Consider the following 18,830-nt stretch of genomic DNA (forward strand, 5'->3'; position numbering starts at 1 on the left):
TTATATATTATATTTTTTGTGTTTTCTGCGAAAGGCTAAGTGGTGTAGGAATTAATTTCGCTCGAATTTTCAATTGCCAGATATGGTCAAACATAACCGTAGGAAATTTGAAAATATTTACAATTTTCTTTAACAGCACTAGATAACAAAAATAAGTAAGAATTATAAATTTTTTTTAATATTAAAGTTTATATAAAATTTCATCATATACATCACTGTGCATATGTAGTCCGTTAGTATGGCCAAATGTTGCAGTTGTCACAGATGTTTCGCAACATTCTATTGCGTATTCCATTTACTTATGAAGTCATAGCTTTCGCCATCAATAGAAGCCAGCTTTAAAAAATGCAGAGTCGTAAAGAAGATGACGCCATCCCCTGAGAGAACTTTATACTGCTATATGTATGTAGGTATGTGTGTATATACGAAAAATAAGTGCGGGTACGTGTCTGTTATACGCTTTGTATAGCCGCTACAAACAAAGCACAAAAACCAGGTTAAGTTACTTCAGTTGAGATGATGGCTGAGGCTGCAAACATTCTAACTCCAGATTCGTACACATTGCGCAATTTGCCGAAAAATTCCATGTAGATAAAAATGAGGCAAAACTTATTTGCTTTTAGCTGCGTAAAAACCTGAAAGCTAGTAAAGTATCAGCCCTGTTTAAAATTCTTAAAACGCAACAAATAAAAAATTATTGAGTAATTTAATGTCATAAAAATAGAAATCTAGTTCTATAGTAAATTTAAATTATTAATTCAAAATAAAAATAAAAATGACATATGAATTTGATGCTTTAAAAAACTCTGTAAAATTCTGGTAATTCCGGAAACTCCTCTTCCGCCTCTTCGACTGCGTGCGCTTCTCCTTCGTCTCCTTCATTTGTCACGAAATGTAAAAATGGCATCGAAACCAAACAATACCCCATTGACAATGGCTAGCGAGGCCTTAATGAGCGCCAAATCGCGTGTACGTGTACGAAATGAAAATTCCCAAGCCTCGATTATGAAGACACCCGAGGCGATGAAGAGGCCACAGCCGAGCACACTGTAGAATATGTCGATGCGTCTGTGTATAGGCGCGCGCATTAGGACACCTGTTAACAAATTTAAATGTTATTTTTGCATATCTTAAAAATAGAGTTGGCGTATTTTTTTGTTGTTTTACTATTATTGTATGTATGTATGTATTTATGTATACGCACCTGCAAAAATACCCACCACTACAATTATGTATCCCGAAAAGGTGCCAGTCGCCACAAACGAGGTCAGTATGTCTCGGTCGTCGAAGCTGTAGAAATGTAATGCCAGACACGCAGCGGAAAAGCCCTAAAAGAAATAGGTCAAACGGAGTGTGAGTGGAATGTTGACAAGTAGTATTATATGTATGTATATGAACATTAGGGTGCGTAAATTTTTTTTTAATATTATTCCTAGTACATTCGGATTCTATATCTAACTCTATGAAAAAACTAGAGCATAGCTCTAAAGTCAATTTCGTACGGTTAAAATTTTGCAGGAATCTATTTATAATTAATATGAAGTTGATATTATTATTTTTTTTACTACAAATTTGTATTTGAGGATTTTTTGGTGTGAAACTTAATTTTTGATATTATATTTTTTATTAAAATAACCCCAAGCAAATTATGTGTAACTTTTTATTGTTGTAAAGGGAAGAAAGTAGGTAGGTATATGAAATGGATGAAGTACCACTCAGGCACTTCTTAAGTAAGGCACTCAAGCGCCGTTTTGATACCATTAAGAGACCTCCAACAGGCAGATAACTACAGGCAGTAAGGTACGGTACACTAGACAGGACTAGTTGAATGGGGCTGCAGCCCTTGGTTGGGGAAAACCCGACTAATTTTTTTTTTTGTGGTGGGTGAGGTAGGGTTCAAAATGTCTTCGCACTTACAGCGACTGTCGTCTACTGCATCGTGTGGCGTGACCACTAAAATGATCCCTCCTCTCTTGCTGGGGAGACACCCTTCCCGGAACTGCTCTCTATATTACTTCGGGAGGGCCCAGAACGGCGTCCATAAAGGACCAATTCTGTTCACCCACGTCTGAGTCTACCATATTTCTAGCCAGCTTTCATGCTATAGGCTCGTCTTCTTGTGTCTCTATATGTGCGGCTTCATTTTGCTGCACTGTGTCGAGGTCGATCTTTTTTTCCCCGTAGTAAGCTCTCGATGTATTTCTTTACCGCGTTACAGCTGTCCTCGCGTTCGAGCATTTTGCTGATGATGTTGCTCGATGCAACGTCGCCAATCTGCTCCCTCAGGGCATTTCTTTCCGCGAGTCATCTGTTTCAACTAAAAAACGTGTGTTCAGCGTCATCGCTCAGCGCTTCGCAGTATATGCACTTGGAATCGGTTACCTTACCCATGCCGTATAGGTATCTCCGGAAGTATCCGTGGCCCGAGAGGACCTGAGTTAAGAAGTAGTTCACTTCTCCGAAGTTCCTTTGGACCCACTTGTCAATTGATGAAATAAATTTCGCCGTCCATCTGCCACTCGGTTCAGTGTCCCATCGGCTTTGCCACCGCAGCATGGTTTGGCATCTCCGTTCTGAGAAGCTAGTGATAACGTGTTTCTGCTTGGAGTCCCACGGATCCATTCGTTCCCGGACCATGAGGTTGACGGGTATCTACCCGCTGACCACGAAAAACGCGCACCTAAGACAATGCGGTATGCTGAAGAAACTCTATGTGCACAGCCTCCAGTGCTTGGCGCTTCGCTTTGCAGTTTAGCACAATTCCCCATACTTCGCTGCCATGCAGAAGAATTGAGCTTGTGGCCGCCATAATTAGCTTTTTTTTGCTCTGTGTTGGCCTGCCGATGTTTGCCATTAATCTACTTAGCATACACGTAACCTTTGCTGCTTTGGTAGCCGCGTACCGTATCTGGGCCCAGAAAGTAAGCCTGCAGACAAGTTGAATACCTAAGTATTTTACTACTTTTTGGGTCACTAAGGACGTGTCACTTATTTGCAAGCTGACGTCTAGTGACACTACCCGACTCATTGCGGTAACGTAGAACGTTGATGGGACTTAGGTGGGCGCGCACTGCCCCAGGCTGTCGAAGAAAGGAGCACCCAGTGACCTTGATCGTCTAGCTGCTAAGCCCGGACATTTACAGAGAAAGCTATAGTCTATAGTCTCCTGCTCTGAAAGGTCCCCACAGCTTCTGCAATGGAGGTTAAATAGTAACCCTAGCTTTTCCGCGTGTGTGCCGATCGTCCAGTGACCGGTAATCACAGCTACGAGTTTGAAAATTGAACGGCATGGGCTCCCCAGTTCTCCGCCTATTGCACCTGGGGCCATAGGGTTTCCGAAATAGCTCATGAAGAAATGGAGCTTCATATTTCATCGCTTTCCCGAGAAATAAATGGTGTGAAATCCCCTATAACAACAGTCAGTGGATGCCGATGACCGGGTAGTAGGTTTCTGAGAATTCAGTCCCCTTTCTAGAAAGCTCATTATCAATTTTATTTTACACTTTGTTCTGGAACCCAGATCAGAGATATGTTACTTGTACGCCCAAGATATTTGATCTCCCCCTTACAGGAGTTAACTTGTTTGGATCTGCACCATGGCGTCGTCAGAGTCGTGAACGCAGCTTGACTATCGGGCAAAATGTTAATATTATATCTCCCTCGCTCCCGCGTTCCCTAAGCATTTTACATGCATGCCGGATCGCAAAGACTTCTGAAAATCACTAACAGTATTCGGCAATTTTAAGGAAATAGATAAATTGCCTGGTTTAGAGAAAACTCCGATTCCATCTTGGAGTCGTCAGTGAAGACGGATGAAGCGGATTTTCTCCTCGTTACAATCTTGCCTATTTGGAAAATTGCCCTGCCACGACCCTCGAACTCCAGTTTGCGGATAAAGACGTCTGTCTGAAGTTCAGAGGAATGTCTGAAGTTCTCAAATGCTTCCATGTTCCTTGAGAGATGGGCTTTAAAAGCCACTTAATCCTCCGTTAATCTGATTGCACTTTGAGCAGCGATGCAAATAACGTAAAAGTCCATGGGAGTAAAGTAAAGGAAAAGGAACTGTGCATTTTTGTTTTTTATATATGAATCAAACTGAAATTTGCAAAAAACCAAATACAATTAAACCTAAAAAATTTATTTTTAACATTTTTTTCAAATTATTATTTTGGTTTTCGTCCCTTTTTATTTTCAGCGGAAAGTGTATTTTGCCTACTTTCAGTCTTCATTAATTAAAGCTAACTTCCCTAAAAATTTGGTAGCCCGAAATTGACTTAAGATCCTTTTTTCTAAGAATTTAATATAGAATCCGCACCTCCTCGAGTAACGTCGATCGTTGCCTATAAGTCGACCCACCCTAATGCACATACTTATATACACTCCTTTATGTATATGTGAGTCTGAGTGGCGTCTATGCCTTCCTCCCATCAGTTTTCACTATTAATTAACAAGAGGAGTGCCGTGTGGGCTCTGCCGGGGGGTGGACAGTGAAAAATGTTTTATTTTTGAAACTCCTGTTTAGTGCTCTTTATTTATTACCAGGGCACAAAAAAAGTTCAAAAGGGTTTGCCAGAAAAGTAGGAAGCATTGGGGTAAAATGCTATTAACCAATTAGATTTTAAAGACAAGTTTTCCAAGTTGCTCCAAATTAAGATCGCATCAAGCACACGTGACATATTAACGCATTGAGTGCCATGTTACAGGATAGCTTGCGCCTCAGACCTTATCGTGAGCTTTCGTGCGTTACTAAAAGCAATATTTTATGTTCTTAGAGTAGGATTATATTTAAAAAATTGTAGGTATCATTTTCATATGATTATTTTTAGGAGTCCAGTTTCGTCGTACTGCCTCATTTCGTGCAAAAAATGCGGCTGATAAAAAATGTTATGCAAACCAAATTCACTGCGCATACTTACAAAAAAAAAAATAAACCTACTATTCGCCAAAAATTTTCCTCAAATCCACTAAGCACTAAATGTGTTAAAACTAGGAGTAAGGAAATCTGAAAATAGTATCGAATCAATAAATCAACATAGCTAATTCCGTAAAAAAAAGAAAAAAAATGTAAATAACCAACATAAAGTCAATTACTTGTTCCTTGTGGAATTACGCCATATGTGGGAGTTCAAAAAGTTCGAGGAAATGCGTGGTTGGAGAGTGGAGATTTTGTTCTTACTTAACACTACCCAGTTGACATTTGCAAAAGGGCTTCTCCAACACAGTCTTTCTGGCATACGTTCCCATGCAAGGCCCCAGAGATGTTGCCTTTTATTCTAGTCCATTCTAGCGTTCTAGTCTCGCTTTGAAGTTCTTTGCTGAAATGCATTCCTTTTCCATTTTCAGCAGCTGCCCAAGTTTAAATTTGTTTTCTTATTCTTTGCCTTTTTTGGCATTTTTCTATATAAATTAAATAATAAAGTGTTTAAATAAGTTTTGATTTTTAATTAAAAGCACTACATTTTATGGGGATACATTTCTTTCTTTATAAATTGTAAACATTTAACAAAATTTATAATATATATAAAAAACTTAGCAGTTTCTCTGTGAAAATAAAAACCAAAACTATTCAATAAAGAGTTCTATAGTAGAATATCTCTTAGGGAAGACTGTATGGAGAGTCAAGCTGCGATCAAAGCCCTGCCATCGCCATGTTCCAGCTCTTTTCTAGTCAGCTCCAATAAATCTCTCGAACCTGAGGGAAACATTTCTCTTATCTTGGTTCTAGGGCATAGGAATATAGAAGGAAATGAAATTGCCGATGAGCTCTCCAGTTACTCCGGTTTCTGTTGTCCCCATCTCATACATCGGTATCCCATTGAACGTTGTTAGAGTGGGACTGCACAATTTTTTTCTTCAAAAAAACGCAAGACAGATAATGTCCCTATCTCAGACATCATTGTCTTCTTGACTTTTGTCAAGGGGAATCTGCATAATTTCTTTCTTAAAATAGCTCAAGACGGATGGGATTTTATCTTATCGTGCGCTATCTCAAAAACACTTTGGTCTCAGTACGGCTGGTACGGTGGTCACTGGGTGATTGGAAATCATGCGGATAAGCTTTGACTTCTTTACAACTGCCATTGCAGAAGCTGTGGTGATCCTGCAGAGAAAGAGACTGTTGAACACTTTCTTTGGAAATGTCCGAGTTTAACGGCTTGGCACTTCAGGTTCCTTTGTGTGCCTTTTAGGTATAGCCTGAGGCTTTTCTGCAGCCTAGAAGCCTTTTCTCTCCTCCATTGTATGAGCAGCGCTGAATGGCTGTAGATGGTTTTTCTGAATTTAAGTTTTGTAATATTTCGCAGGTAGTGGTCTACATTATGATATCAAAACGGCACTCTATTGCTATTATACTTGTAGGCGACCCATCTAACCTACGTACCTACATCTATGGAAGCGCTTCTGAGAGAAAGGAAGGCTTAACGTCTCACCAAGTGGAGCGTTTCATACCCAAAAGAAGACAGAGCGGAAGACCTGAGGTCTGTGGCCTGCGGTCCTCCCCCTTTTTTGGTGGTGTGCGTTTCGAGTCTTCCGCCGCCTCTGAACGGTAGATGGTTTTCTATGAAGAGCTTTGTCATGGCAGAAATATACTTGAAAATTTGCCATTGTCTGCCGAAGGGAGGCCGCCATTAGAAAAAACTCCTCTATTAATTGGAGTTTCATGCAAGTGGTTTTGCACTAGTGCGCATCCGCGTGTGGACACACACCAACCCATTTGGCTCGCATACACTATTGCTACTACTAAATTTTAGTGAAATCTGCTATTGTGCTTTGAGATATCGTGTGATAAACGAAACACTGGCGAAACAACATCTACTATTGAATAAATTCAGAAAATATATGGCATGACTGAATGACTAGACAGGCCTTCTTAGACAGCATTAGCACCGATAACAATGTCGGCCTTGAAATTCAACGTAGAAACTTAAGTGCCACTTTGGACTAAGTAGGCAACTGAACAGTAAAATCCTCTGTCGACGAACGAAACTAACACTCTACAAGGCTCTCATCATGCCCGTCCTAACGTATGGCGCAGAAGTGTGGACGATGACAACAATCGATGAAGCGACGCTTGGAGTGTTTGAGAGACAGATTCTGCGCAAGATTTTTGGGCCTTTGCACGTTGACAACGGCAAATATCGCAAACGATGGAACGCTGAGCTGTATGAGCTTTACGTCGACATAGACATAGCGCAGCGAATAAAGATCCAGCGGCTACATTGACTGGGTCATGTCGACCGATGGGTGCAAACGCTCTGGCTCTGAAAGTATTCGAAGAGGTATCAGCTGGTGGGAGCAGAGGAAGAGGAAGGCCTCCTCTGCGTTGGAAAGATCAGGTGAAGAAGGACTTGGCTTCACTCGTTGTGTCCAACTAGCGCCGGTTAGCACGAGAAAGAAACGTCTGGCGCGCTATGTTAAACTCGGCCAAAATCGTGTACGCGATATTCCCGTTTGAAAGCTTGAAAAAAATTTATTGATTTTTTTTTATTATCTTAAAATGCGAAGCTGAGATGTATATGGTTTTTATGTAATATAATAAATAATAATAAATATGAACAAGTTATTTAGAAATCAATTAGACACAAACGAATTGTCAAGAGTTGCCATTAAGTCTCTGTACTTTAATTATGTCAGGCACTTTATTTATATTTTTCAAATCATGTTGTCCGCAAATGTTTTCTTCGAACAGTAAACTCAATTTCTAGTTGAATGGGTGGTGTGTGACTAGCATTCGCTAGTGCACGGCATGAAACACCAAAATGATTGTAAAGGTTTTTTCAAATAGCGATCGTCCCTTGGCAGGCATTGGTAAACCTCCGAGCTTATTTCTGCCATGAAAAAGCTCCTGATAAAAAATCATCTGCAGTTCGGAGTTGGCTTAAAACTGTGGAAAACTTCCATTTATGGAAAATTCTCAAGACGCACATAACAAATAGGAGGAGTAACTCCGCCAAATACCCTCCGCCATAAAAATATATAAGTGATAAAGTTTTCCTTAAAAAATAGTTTATAGAGCACCCGAAATTGCACTTCCAACCCCCTCATTGAATTCGGCCATAAACAGAAAAAAAAAAGAAACACGATTTGATTATTTTTAGGACGCGTCTGGCGCGTAAAATTTTACGTTGCTAAACTCCTCCCGAAGTAAGTTAACAAATATCCGCGCTAGTTGTAAGCAAACTATTTTTCGCGTCCCTAGACCTAAGACACATCCTTCTGCTTTAAAATTTTTAGTAAGGCAGTATTATATTTGGTATAGAACTAAACACGAGCAGCTGCTACGAAAGTCGCACCACGCCCATATCACTTTAGAATATTTATTTAATCATTCATTTACGCTTTACCAATTCCATAAATTTAACAGCACTCAAACGAGCTTTCCGTTCATTGTGTGACATTTTTCCAGCTGATGCTGTAGACTATAAACAGCAACTATGTTTTTTTTTTATGATAACTAAAACAGTCAATCCACTTGAGCGGTTCACATATCCTTTTACACAAATGCAAATAAACCGATCTGGATGAATGCTGAAACGAGCATATCCAATGTAAAATGTGAACTGAAAAGATTCCGAGCAGCAAAAAACAGATTCCCAGATTCTACTTTGGCGCTAGACATAATCGACAGATTGGCAAATTACAATTGGAAATGTATGGAATTATGCTCGAATCATTCCATTCCATTCATTCATATTCGGAGCTTTGCATGCGGCCATGCCACAACTATCATTTTTAATGTTTACAATGACAATAATGAGCAAATGGAATGAACGAAGAAACCAGCGTTACCGAATGAACCGAACCCACTATGATGATAGTGGCCAGAATTAATTAATTACACTTTAGGAAGGAAATACGCTTTTCACATGAGTGTATGACCGCCTGGCGATTTCGATGGAAAGGGTGAAGTGGACACAAATAACAAAACCAAAAAAAAAACAGAAACAGAAAAACACAGAAGCCTCACAGTAAAGCAACCTAAAAACAGCAAAGCACTTGAAATGATCAGCAAAATTCTGGAATGGCGTCTGTTATGCATTGAGCAGACAGACTGCGCGTCGCACCCAGATAATCGTAGAACAAAAACAAAAATGAGAAAGAAAAAGAAAAAGAAAAGACAACAAAGCGCTATATGATTTTTGTAAAATTTTTTTACCGCATTTGCCACATTTTCATATTCGAAATTGTTTTGTGATTGACTCTGCGCACCATTTGGTTGAATCAAAACAAATGAAACGATTTCAAAATTAGCTAAAAAAAAAATGTGCCACAATCATGTTTTCAGTACCCAGCAGATTGACTAATGATTATACCTAATTTCTAATGCCATTATATGGATGACACAGTTTCCATTTATTGCTGCGCGTGCTTTGCTTGGTAGCAGCCACTTATTTGCACATGGCTTTGATTGGACCGCAAATGGTACTCGCGTAGTGCGTAGCTCAGGAATTCACGGTAAACACATCGCTCTCATATGAATGGACTAATTTATTGTTCTACAATTTGCTTTGACCAGCTGAAATGAAGTGATTCAAAATTACAATTTAACAAAACAAAGATTGCACAGAGAAGTTGATTACATTTGTGCTTACATATGGATAGGTGAATGTTGCAATGAGTCAGTTATGGGTTCATATGTATGTATGTATGTACGTATTTAGGTTTGTGCTCTAATTATAGCGACTACTCGTATATGAGCTCATTGTGCCACAAAAAAAAACATACATATGCACATGCATATACTTGTATAGTTGTAGGAAGAATTAGAAATTAAATAGTAAAATGTACCTTTGATGTACTTGTGCATATGTATCCCTAAAAATCCACACATTGCTTTTTTTTTGTTTTGTCGGGACAACTAGCAAGCGCAGCACTCAAATATTAATTAATTCCCTTGTACTACATTTGGATTCCCTTTTAATTTTCTTTAAATCTACCCGATCTCGGAAGAAATCTGAGTAGATCTTGTGGGGCCAAGGAGCCAAGGTGGATGCTTCTTAACACATCAGTACCAAGTCTAGTCCATCTGCAGCCTCTCTCAGCCTGCCAAGCTCGCTTGTGGGTTGTAGTAACCCATTTTCTCACCGTAGCTTTGATGGCTGCAGAAGGGAGTGGCAAAGGGAGAGGCTGTCGCTGCAAATACATACAGATCTGCCTTTCCATCGGTTTTCCACAACAAAGTTCATCGCTTCTTGAACTGCATACACCACCGCTTGAAGCACAGATGCATGCATTCTAAGAGCAGAGTGCAGTTTTGTCCTGCTGGATTCCACGTATACCCCAAAGCCAGTCCTGGAGCCATCCGTGAAAATATGAAAACAGTGTTTGCCGGGCTCATTTTCAGAGTTTGACCACTACTGAGCCTCTGGCAGCGCTACACTGTATCTCTTTTCAGGTACGACTCCTGATGGCATGGAGTCAAGGGACATGGAGAGAATCGTCGTCCATGCCTTCTCTGTTTTCCAATGCCAGAGAGAGTCTACTCATCCAAACCACTGATGCATAGGTGATAATAGGTCTTATCATAGCCGTGTAGATCCATAGGACCTTGCTAGGAGAAAGACCCCACGTTTTCCCAAAGACACCTTTGCACTGTCAGAAAGCTGTCAGTGCTTTAGATGTCTTTGTTTCAACGTGTGACTTCCATAGAATTTTACTATCGAGGATTACTCCAAGATATTCAATTTCCTTGGATAGTTGGATTGTGACTCCTTTCAGCTTAGGCAGAACGAGTCCATCAAGCTTCCTCTTTCTGGAAAAGAGAACAATACCAGTTTTGGTGAGGTTTGCCGATAGCCCATTCGCACAGCACCAAGTGTCAAATCCACACATACATAAAAACGTAGAAAATTTCTTCGAAGGGGCATCACTCAAAAACTACTTGCCAGATTTTAGCACTTTTTGTACCGTTAGAGGCGAATGAGTCCTAGCGCGGTGCTGCCACCTATCTGTATCATTATTGATCAAAATTAATATTATATTAATTTATCAAAAAAAGGAAATAAGTATTCACCATGGGTATTAGGGCAAATATTGTTAAGAAAAAATCTATTGGAATTTTTTTTTTAAAGCATTGCCACTACATTTTTTCTCAAAATAGTAATTTATGACACATTTCAATTGAATATTAAGATTTAGGTATTAATCAACCTTTATTAAAAAACTATTTTTTAGCTGGTGTTGCCACCTGTTTATATCATTATTTATCAAAATTAATATGATATTAATTTATCAAAAAAGAACCATAGGTATTACACCGTGGGTATTAAGGCAAATATTAAAAAAAAACATCTATTGCTTTTTTTTAAAGCGTTGCTACTAGAATTTTGTTCTAAAGTAGTAGTTTATGACACATTTCAATTGAATATTAATGAATCGGTTTTAATCAACATTTATTAATTTATTTTTAGCTGGTGTTGCCACCTGTTTGTATCATTATTTATCAAAATTAATATTATATTAATTTATTAAAAAAGAACCGAAATGTATTACACAATATTTTTTTAAAGCGTTGCCACTAGAATTTTGTTCCAAAACAATAATTTCGGACACATTTCAATTGAATATTAATATATAGGTATTAATCAACCATTATTAAAAAAATATTTTTAGCTGGGGTCGCCACCTATTTTTTATACTTATTATTTTTTAATTCAAAAATTTATTCCAAAAAGTATTGATCGTAAAAAAATAATATATATAATATATATCAACGTAAAGCTAAATATACCTTTAATCCAATCATTATTTTTAAAAGGTATTGAGAGGTGAGTTTAAATAAAATTTTTTTTTAATATAAATACCAAATAAAATGAAAAGAAATGAAAATGGGACGGTGAGAGCGTTTTAATTAACGGGTTACTTACGTCCAGAATTAAAAAAAAATCGATTTAAGAATGTGAAAGAAAAATTAAAATACATTTTTTTATAAAGTTTAAGAACTAATAAACAATGTATACAAATTTTTATATTTATTTCTATTGTTATCCTTTCTAAAAACAGCTCTTCTCTTAGCGCATTTTTGGCGCTGCTGGACGTATGTAAGCCCTTAAAAATATTTCAAATTTGCCAATTTAAATCTTTTTTAGCTTCTAAACTTGTTTCAAAATTTTTTACATTTTAAAGTAAATGAGTATTCTATACTAATTTTAAATGGTTATTTTTTTAAGAACCGCCCTTACCCATAATATACCCTATGATCTGAAGGTACCGGGAATGTTTAAATAAAACAAAACAGATTTAAATTTCAGGAAATTCATTTAATCTGCTTCAAAATAAGACCCGTCTGAAGCAACACCTATGTGCCAATGTTTAGTCCAGCCCTCCATGCACCCCTGGTAGGCCGACGAAGGGATGGCCTTTAGCTCCTTCGTCGCATTCTCTTTGATCTCCTCTATCGACTGAAATCTCCTTCCACGAAGTGGTAACTTTAACTTGGAAAACAAAAAGAAGTCGCGCGTAGCCATATCAGGTGAGTGCGGTGCTTGCACGATGGTATTTACTTGGTGTTTGGTCAAATAATCCAGCACAATTTGGGGTCGGTGCGATGGCGCGTTATCATCATGCAAAATCCAAGAATTGTTTGCCCGCATTTCCGGCCGACCAGGCAAACACTAATGATCTGATGGCGCTAAAAAGTGACAAATGGGTGTCCTACAGTCCTATCAACATAAGGAAAAAACATGGACCGATTCCCAAGTGCGCGGTACTTTCTGATCATAGGGTATTTAGAGAATGTCCCCTCATAGCTGAATGCGCTAATGCGTGACACATACACGATGGAACCCAGTATGGGGGCATGAAAAATCAAATGATAGAAAAGGTATTCAAGTATATTTCTGCCATGAAAAAGCTTCGCATAAAAACCCATCGTATGATCAGAGGTGGCCCCTCCCTTTGGCTCCCTGTATTTCTGGAATCAAAAAACAACGCACAACACAAAATAGTGGAGAAATGTCCGTTATTAGAAACAATTTTCAAAAATTTAATGCTTCACGTGCGCGTAGAACAGTTCGCGCACCCATTCGGCAACGGCGACCTGAACAAAATAGTGTTCATTTAAATATTATGTTTGTATGTTTAAATGAACTATATATATGTATGTATGTATGTATATGTGCAGCTAGCGGTTCTCTCTTTATTTTCTACAATTTTTTTTATTTCTCTCAGTGTAAAAAGCTTAAGGCAAAACTTTTGTAAAGAAAGCGTTTATAAAATAAGCTCTTCAACCAATATAAGAGTTGAAAAGCTGCTGCTGATAACACTGGTTAACAAAATTTTACCTTTTTTTGTCACACAAAAACTCATATCAAATTTGAATATTGGCCACTAAGGAATAATATGTCAAGAAAAACAAAATTGGCACATAAGGTATCCTTGTGATATCGAAACATGCATTTCTGTAAAAATTAGGAAAATTAATTACACTTAACGATTTCTTTTTTTAATGTACAATAAAAAATGATCACTTTGGTGAATATTTAGCTTCTGGTAGGTCTCTTTTAAGTTTCCAACAATAATCTGCTAACATTCCTAGACTCCATTTCCCTTGGTACCGCTTTTCCATTAAGGAAATGTCCATATGAAATCTCTCGCCTTGTTCATCACTCACAGCACCTAAATTTGCTGGAAAGAAATCTAAATGAGAGTCCAGCTAATGTATTTTTAAAGACATATTACACCCTAAAGCCCTATATGACATTAAAAGCTCATTTATTAATTCTTTGTAACTTTCCGCTTTATAGTTTCCTAGAAAATTTTGAATAACGTTCACAAAACTTTTACAGGCAAGTTTTTCTTCATCATTCAATTTTTCTTCAAAATTCTTAACATTTAACAGTTCCCGTATTTGTGGGCCTACGAATACTCCCTCTTTAATTTTTGCTTCGCTGAGTTTGGGGAATTTTTCGTTTAGGTTTAAAAATCCACCGCCATCTTTGCGCATAGCCTTTACAAATTTTTTATCAAGCCGAATTTTATATGCAAAGGTGATAAAAATATGTCATTAGGGTTCACTAAAGGATCATTCTTAACATGTTTACGGCCTGGAGTTAGTGATTCACGTTTGGGCCACACTTTCTTTATGTAGTGATTTTGTCTGTCTCTACTGTCCCATTCGCAAATAAAACAGCAAATTTTTGTATAACCTAGTTGTAGACCAAGCAAAAGAGCAATAACTTTCAAATTTCCACAAATTTTCCAAAGGTGGTCACTGTATTTAATTTTTTCAAGAAGAAATCTTATATTTTCATAGGTCTCTTTCATATTAGAGCAATGAGCAACTGGTACTGAAGGGAGCTTGTTTCCATCATGCAACAGCACAGCTTTCAAATTTGATTTTGAAGAGTCAATGAACAATCGCCAGTGACTTGGATCATATTCAAAATTTAATAAATTCATCACAACAGGAACATTATTGCAAGAGACTAAAACATCTGCTTTACAAAAGTAAGGTTTAATTTCATAGGCACGATGTCGAAAATATGTAATTTTCGTATCAGAAGAAAGTAAATTCCAGTAATTTAATCTAGACCCCAAAAGTTCAGCCTGTTTTTTGATAGATTCACGTAGAAGTATGAAGTTGACGGTTCATAACTTGAGTCACTTTTATGCTGACTGAGAACAAATTCCGCACTATAAACAGAATCTTGACTTTCTGGTTGATTTGGAGGCTTTGGAACAGGCAGTTCAGCGCGTGAGATGAGTCTGAGGGCGGAAGATAAGTTTGGATACTGGATAGTGTGATTAGACTTGGTAGTAATACCTTTTGTTTGAGTTAAACAAAAATAACAATCACTTGCATGATCTCTTGGTTCTGTCTAAATCATTGGTATAGCAAATAGCAAACTAATAAACGTCTCATACACGTTACACAACATACCATATATGTGTAGCCCAGGATCTATCTGGACGTGACACAGGAAATCCAAAATAATCAAAATAGCGCTGTTTAATTAATGGCGTAAATTTTCGCTGAAAGCCAATTATTAATTTCGGGCCTAATCTTCCATAGATACTCGTATGTTAACGGACAGATATTTTTTTTTTTTTTGATTTTGATTTATTACTATATTGCACTTCATATGTGAATGCACTTTAATCTTAAATTCTTAAGCAATGGGAAAAACGCTCAGCTGCCTATCGCATTGAACTGTTTTTATGAGTTCATCACCTTTTCTGCCGATTTGCCTATCAGAACTTGAGCTTTCATGTAACCAGAATAGAATCAACGCCTTACTGTTGCATTCGATATGGTAATGGACTCAAATTTTCTTTCTTCTACTTTTGACTTTGGGTGTAGTGGTACTGAAGAATGAATACATTTTTTTGTTTTCTCTACGTCGATTTTGGAATGCTATAACCATTTTGTGGTGCTTCATCAAGCACAAAACTCTTAACGCACTGCTTTTAAGCGTAAAGTAAATTTTAAATAGAGGCATAGTTTGACCGGAGGCAATTTATACATCGTAAGATATGACGCCATATAACGGACATATCGCAGAAGACATTCGGAGCTTTTTATTTCACCTAATATTTTACAAAAGATACTCGAGTTTAAAGCCAAATGGCCTAACGCCTTATGCTACCAAATACCCGCATCGGCAAAGAAACTCCCACACCGCTTGTGACTGAAAATTTTAACTAAACTAAATTTATTTTTAACAAAGTTTCACTGAAAATAAAGGGTGGTTAAATTTCAAGGGCCGATATTGAATGTGAACCACACCTAAACGACACCGTTGAACTTCTTTCTTTGGGGTTATTTGAGAGAAAAGGTGTACGTCGATAAGCCAGCAACAATTCAAGAGCTAAAGGATGAGATAATACGGCACATTAACGGCATATAACCTCAATTATGCCTCAGCGTCATCGAAAATTTGGACGATCAGATGGAGGTGTGCCATAATTGAGCCATACCAATATTATTATAGAAAAGAGAATAATAATTTAATAATTTAATAAAATAATAATTTCCTAAAAAATTGTATTTTATTCAAAATCAACACCGGCCCATTCAAACTTAACCACCCTTTATATAGTTAATTCCTTAACAAGTGGTATGAATCAAAGTTCCAAACTTTGTACGAAACTCAGAGAAACTCATCGAACTTTTATCGAAACATCCAACTTGTTAATCAGAATTTTTAGAAAAATTGTAATCAGAATTTTTAGAAAAATTTTAAGTACTCAGTATAAAACTGAACTATTCAATTTTAGTTCAATGAAGTGAAGGTTTGAAGTGCCTCAAAAATCGCACTTATTTTATTGAAAGTACTGTGCCCATTCTTCCATATAAAAAGTTTACCACCGTAGGAAAAAAAAACAATTGCCCAGATCAACGTGATTTTGAGGCACACCAAATATTCGCTTTATTATATTGAGATTGAGTGAGCACGAAACTATATACTAAAAAGCTTTCCAAATATTCTGAATAAAAATTTAAATTTTATGAATTTTGTGCACGGTTCGGAATTTTCGTTCTAATGGATTTTCTTAAAGAATGACTTTTAATTTTATTGAAAATCAATTAAATTATTATTAAACACAAAAAAAAGCATTTTAAAGGAAATATCTTTAAAAATTAAGTGTCATGAATGGTTTAACACAAACATAATAAAAAGTGTCCAATCAATTTGAATATTCGTTGGTTTATTGTAATTTAAAATCCGATACCTCTAAATTGATCACCCTTTGTAAAGAACTGAGAATTTCAGAATACTTTCTTTATATTATTAAACTCATCAAAATGGTAGTCATATTTCGAAATATTTCACAAAACAAACACAACCCTGTTTATTTGTGGGCAAATATCTGAGTAGCTTATCTGTTGCAGAGTGCAAAAAAAATGATATAAGAACATATGTATGTATTTATGCAATTTACGTTGCTTTGTATAATTTATTGCCCGCTTTCATTACACTGGTCAACACTGTTTATGTCACATGAACTTAGTAATGATTTTTGCTTATGTTGGCATACCTACAAGATTCTGTTTCTAGTACGGAAGCCTCAGAAGGGAAGCCTCATCTATTGACACAAAGTGATTTAAATGATTTAGTACCTGTTTGAAATCTATCAAGAAAACAGGCTGAACTTTTGGCGTCTAGATTAAATGACTTGAATTTACTTTCTTTTGATATGAAAATTACATATTTTCAACATCGTGATGATGAAATAAAAACTTACTTTTCTAAAGCAGATGATTTAGTCTCTTGTGTTGAATTTATTAAATTTTAAATATGATCCAAGTCACTGGCGATTGTTCATTGACTCTTCAAAATCAAGTTTGAAAGCTGTGCTGTTGCATAATGGAAACAAGCTCCCTTCAGTACCGGTTGCTCATAGCTCTAATATGAAAGAGACCTATGAAAATATGAGATTTCTTCTTGAAAAAATTAAATAAAGTGAACACGCTTGGAAAATTTGTGGAAATTTGAAAGTCATTGCTCTTTTGCTTGGGCTACAACTGGGTTATACAAAATTTTGCTGTTTTATTTGCGAATGGGACAGTAGAGACAGAAAAAATCACTACATAAAGAAAGTGTGGCCCAAACGTGAATCACTCACTCCAGGCGGTAAAAATGTTAAGAATGATTCTTTAGTGAACCCTAATGACATATTTTTACCACCGTTGCATATAAAACTCGGCTTGATAATAAATTTTGTAAAGGCTATTCCCAAAGACGGCAGTGGATTTTTATACCTAAAAGAAAAATTCCCCAAACTCAACGAAGCAAAAATTAAAGAGGGAGTATTCGTAGGCCCACAAATACGGGAACTATTAAGATAAGGAGTTTGAAGAAAAATTGAATGATCAAGAAAAACTTACTTGCCTAGAAAGGTTTTGTGAATGTTGTTCAAAATTTTCTAGGAAACTATAAAGCGGAAAATTACAAAGAATTTATAAATGAGCACTTAATGTCATATAAAGCTTTAGGGTGTAATATTTTTTTTTTTTTTTTTTTTATTAATGGAAATACTTTATTTGCAATCTATCTTAGAATACAGATATTCAGCAAAAGAGATCTTATTACCTAATGACAGCATAGTATTTACACTTGTGCAAAACTACATAGACAACTATAGAATTTTTTCTTTTTACAATTCTTATGCATATTTTATGTTATTAGATTTAATTTTTTTTTTTTTACTCGAAAATTGTATAACTTACTTTATGTATAACTTATATTAGAATTTTAAAATTTATTGGAGCCTTTTAAAAATTTCATATTTAGCTCTTTTTTTTATTATTATTATTATTAAATTGACAAATTTAAAGGAATGGCAAGTCTAAGACATGATTGCGCTTTAATCGTCTAAGGGTGTAATAAGTCTTTAAAAATACATCTGCTGGACTCTCATTTGGATTTCTTTCCAGGGAATTTAGGTGCTGTGAGTGATGAACAAGGCGTGAGATTTCATCAGGACATTTCCTTAATGGAAAAGCGCTACCAAGGGAAATGGAGTCCAGGAATGTTAGCAGATTATTGTTGGAAACTTAAAAGAGACCTACCAGAAGTTAAATATTCACGACAATGATCATTTTTTATTGTATAGTAAAAAACAAATTCGTTAAGTGTAAATAATTTTCTTACTTTTTCCAAAAATATATGTTTCGATATCACAAGGATACCTTATGTGCCTTTTTTCTTGGCTTATTACAGTTTGGGAGTTGAATATGTGAACCTAATATTGGTTAGAAAATTTGAAATCATTTGAAAATTGAAACCATAGCTATGTTTTTTTCCTCGAAACAAAAAACAAAATGTGTTGAATTTTTACTTCATCTACATAAGGTCAGCGTCGCAAGAAAGTGTACATAAAATATTCAC

At 36.5% G+C, this 18,830-nt stretch overlaps 1 protein-coding gene across 1 annotated transcript; it reads right to left on the bottom strand.

Annotated features, from left to right (window-relative positions):
• Positions 1 to 687: 687 nt before the first annotated feature.
• On the bottom strand, positions 688 to 8,565 carry LOC129238586 (uncharacterized). Its single transcript, XM_054873656.1, has 3 exons — positions 8,343 to 8,565; positions 1,205 to 1,328; positions 688 to 1,096 (listed from the first exon to the last, which is right to left on the bottom strand). Exons 1-3 carry the CDS (start codon positions 8,394 to 8,396, stop codon positions 879 to 881), a joined length of 396 nt encoding a protein of 131 aa, XP_054729631.1. The 5' UTR covers positions 8,397 to 8,565; the 3' UTR covers positions 688 to 878.
• Between the last annotated feature and the right edge of the window lie 10,265 nt (positions 8,566 to 18,830).

This window comes from Anastrepha obliqua, chromosome 2 (genome assembly GCF_027943255.1).
Source record: "Anastrepha obliqua isolate idAnaObli1 chromosome 2, idAnaObli1_1.0, whole genome shotgun sequence".
In the NCBI taxonomy this organism is placed as follows: Eukaryota; Metazoa; Arthropoda; class Insecta; order Diptera; family Tephritidae; genus Anastrepha; species Anastrepha obliqua.

Bases quoted from the DNA above. Each gene is read 5' to 3' on its own strand.
- LOC129238586 (XM_054873656.1), bottom strand. From the start codon at position 8,396: ATGTCACACAATGAACGGAAAGCTCGTTTGAGTGCTGTTAAATTTATG. The intron at 1,329-8,342 runs GTAAAGCGTAAA...TATTTCTTTTAG, and splicing joins CTGTTAAATTTATGGAATTG to GGCTTTTCCGCTGCGTGTCT. The intron at 1,097-1,204 runs GTGCGTATACAT...ATTTGTTAACAG, and splicing joins AGTGGTGGGTATTTTTGCAG to GTGTCCTAATGCGCGCGCCT.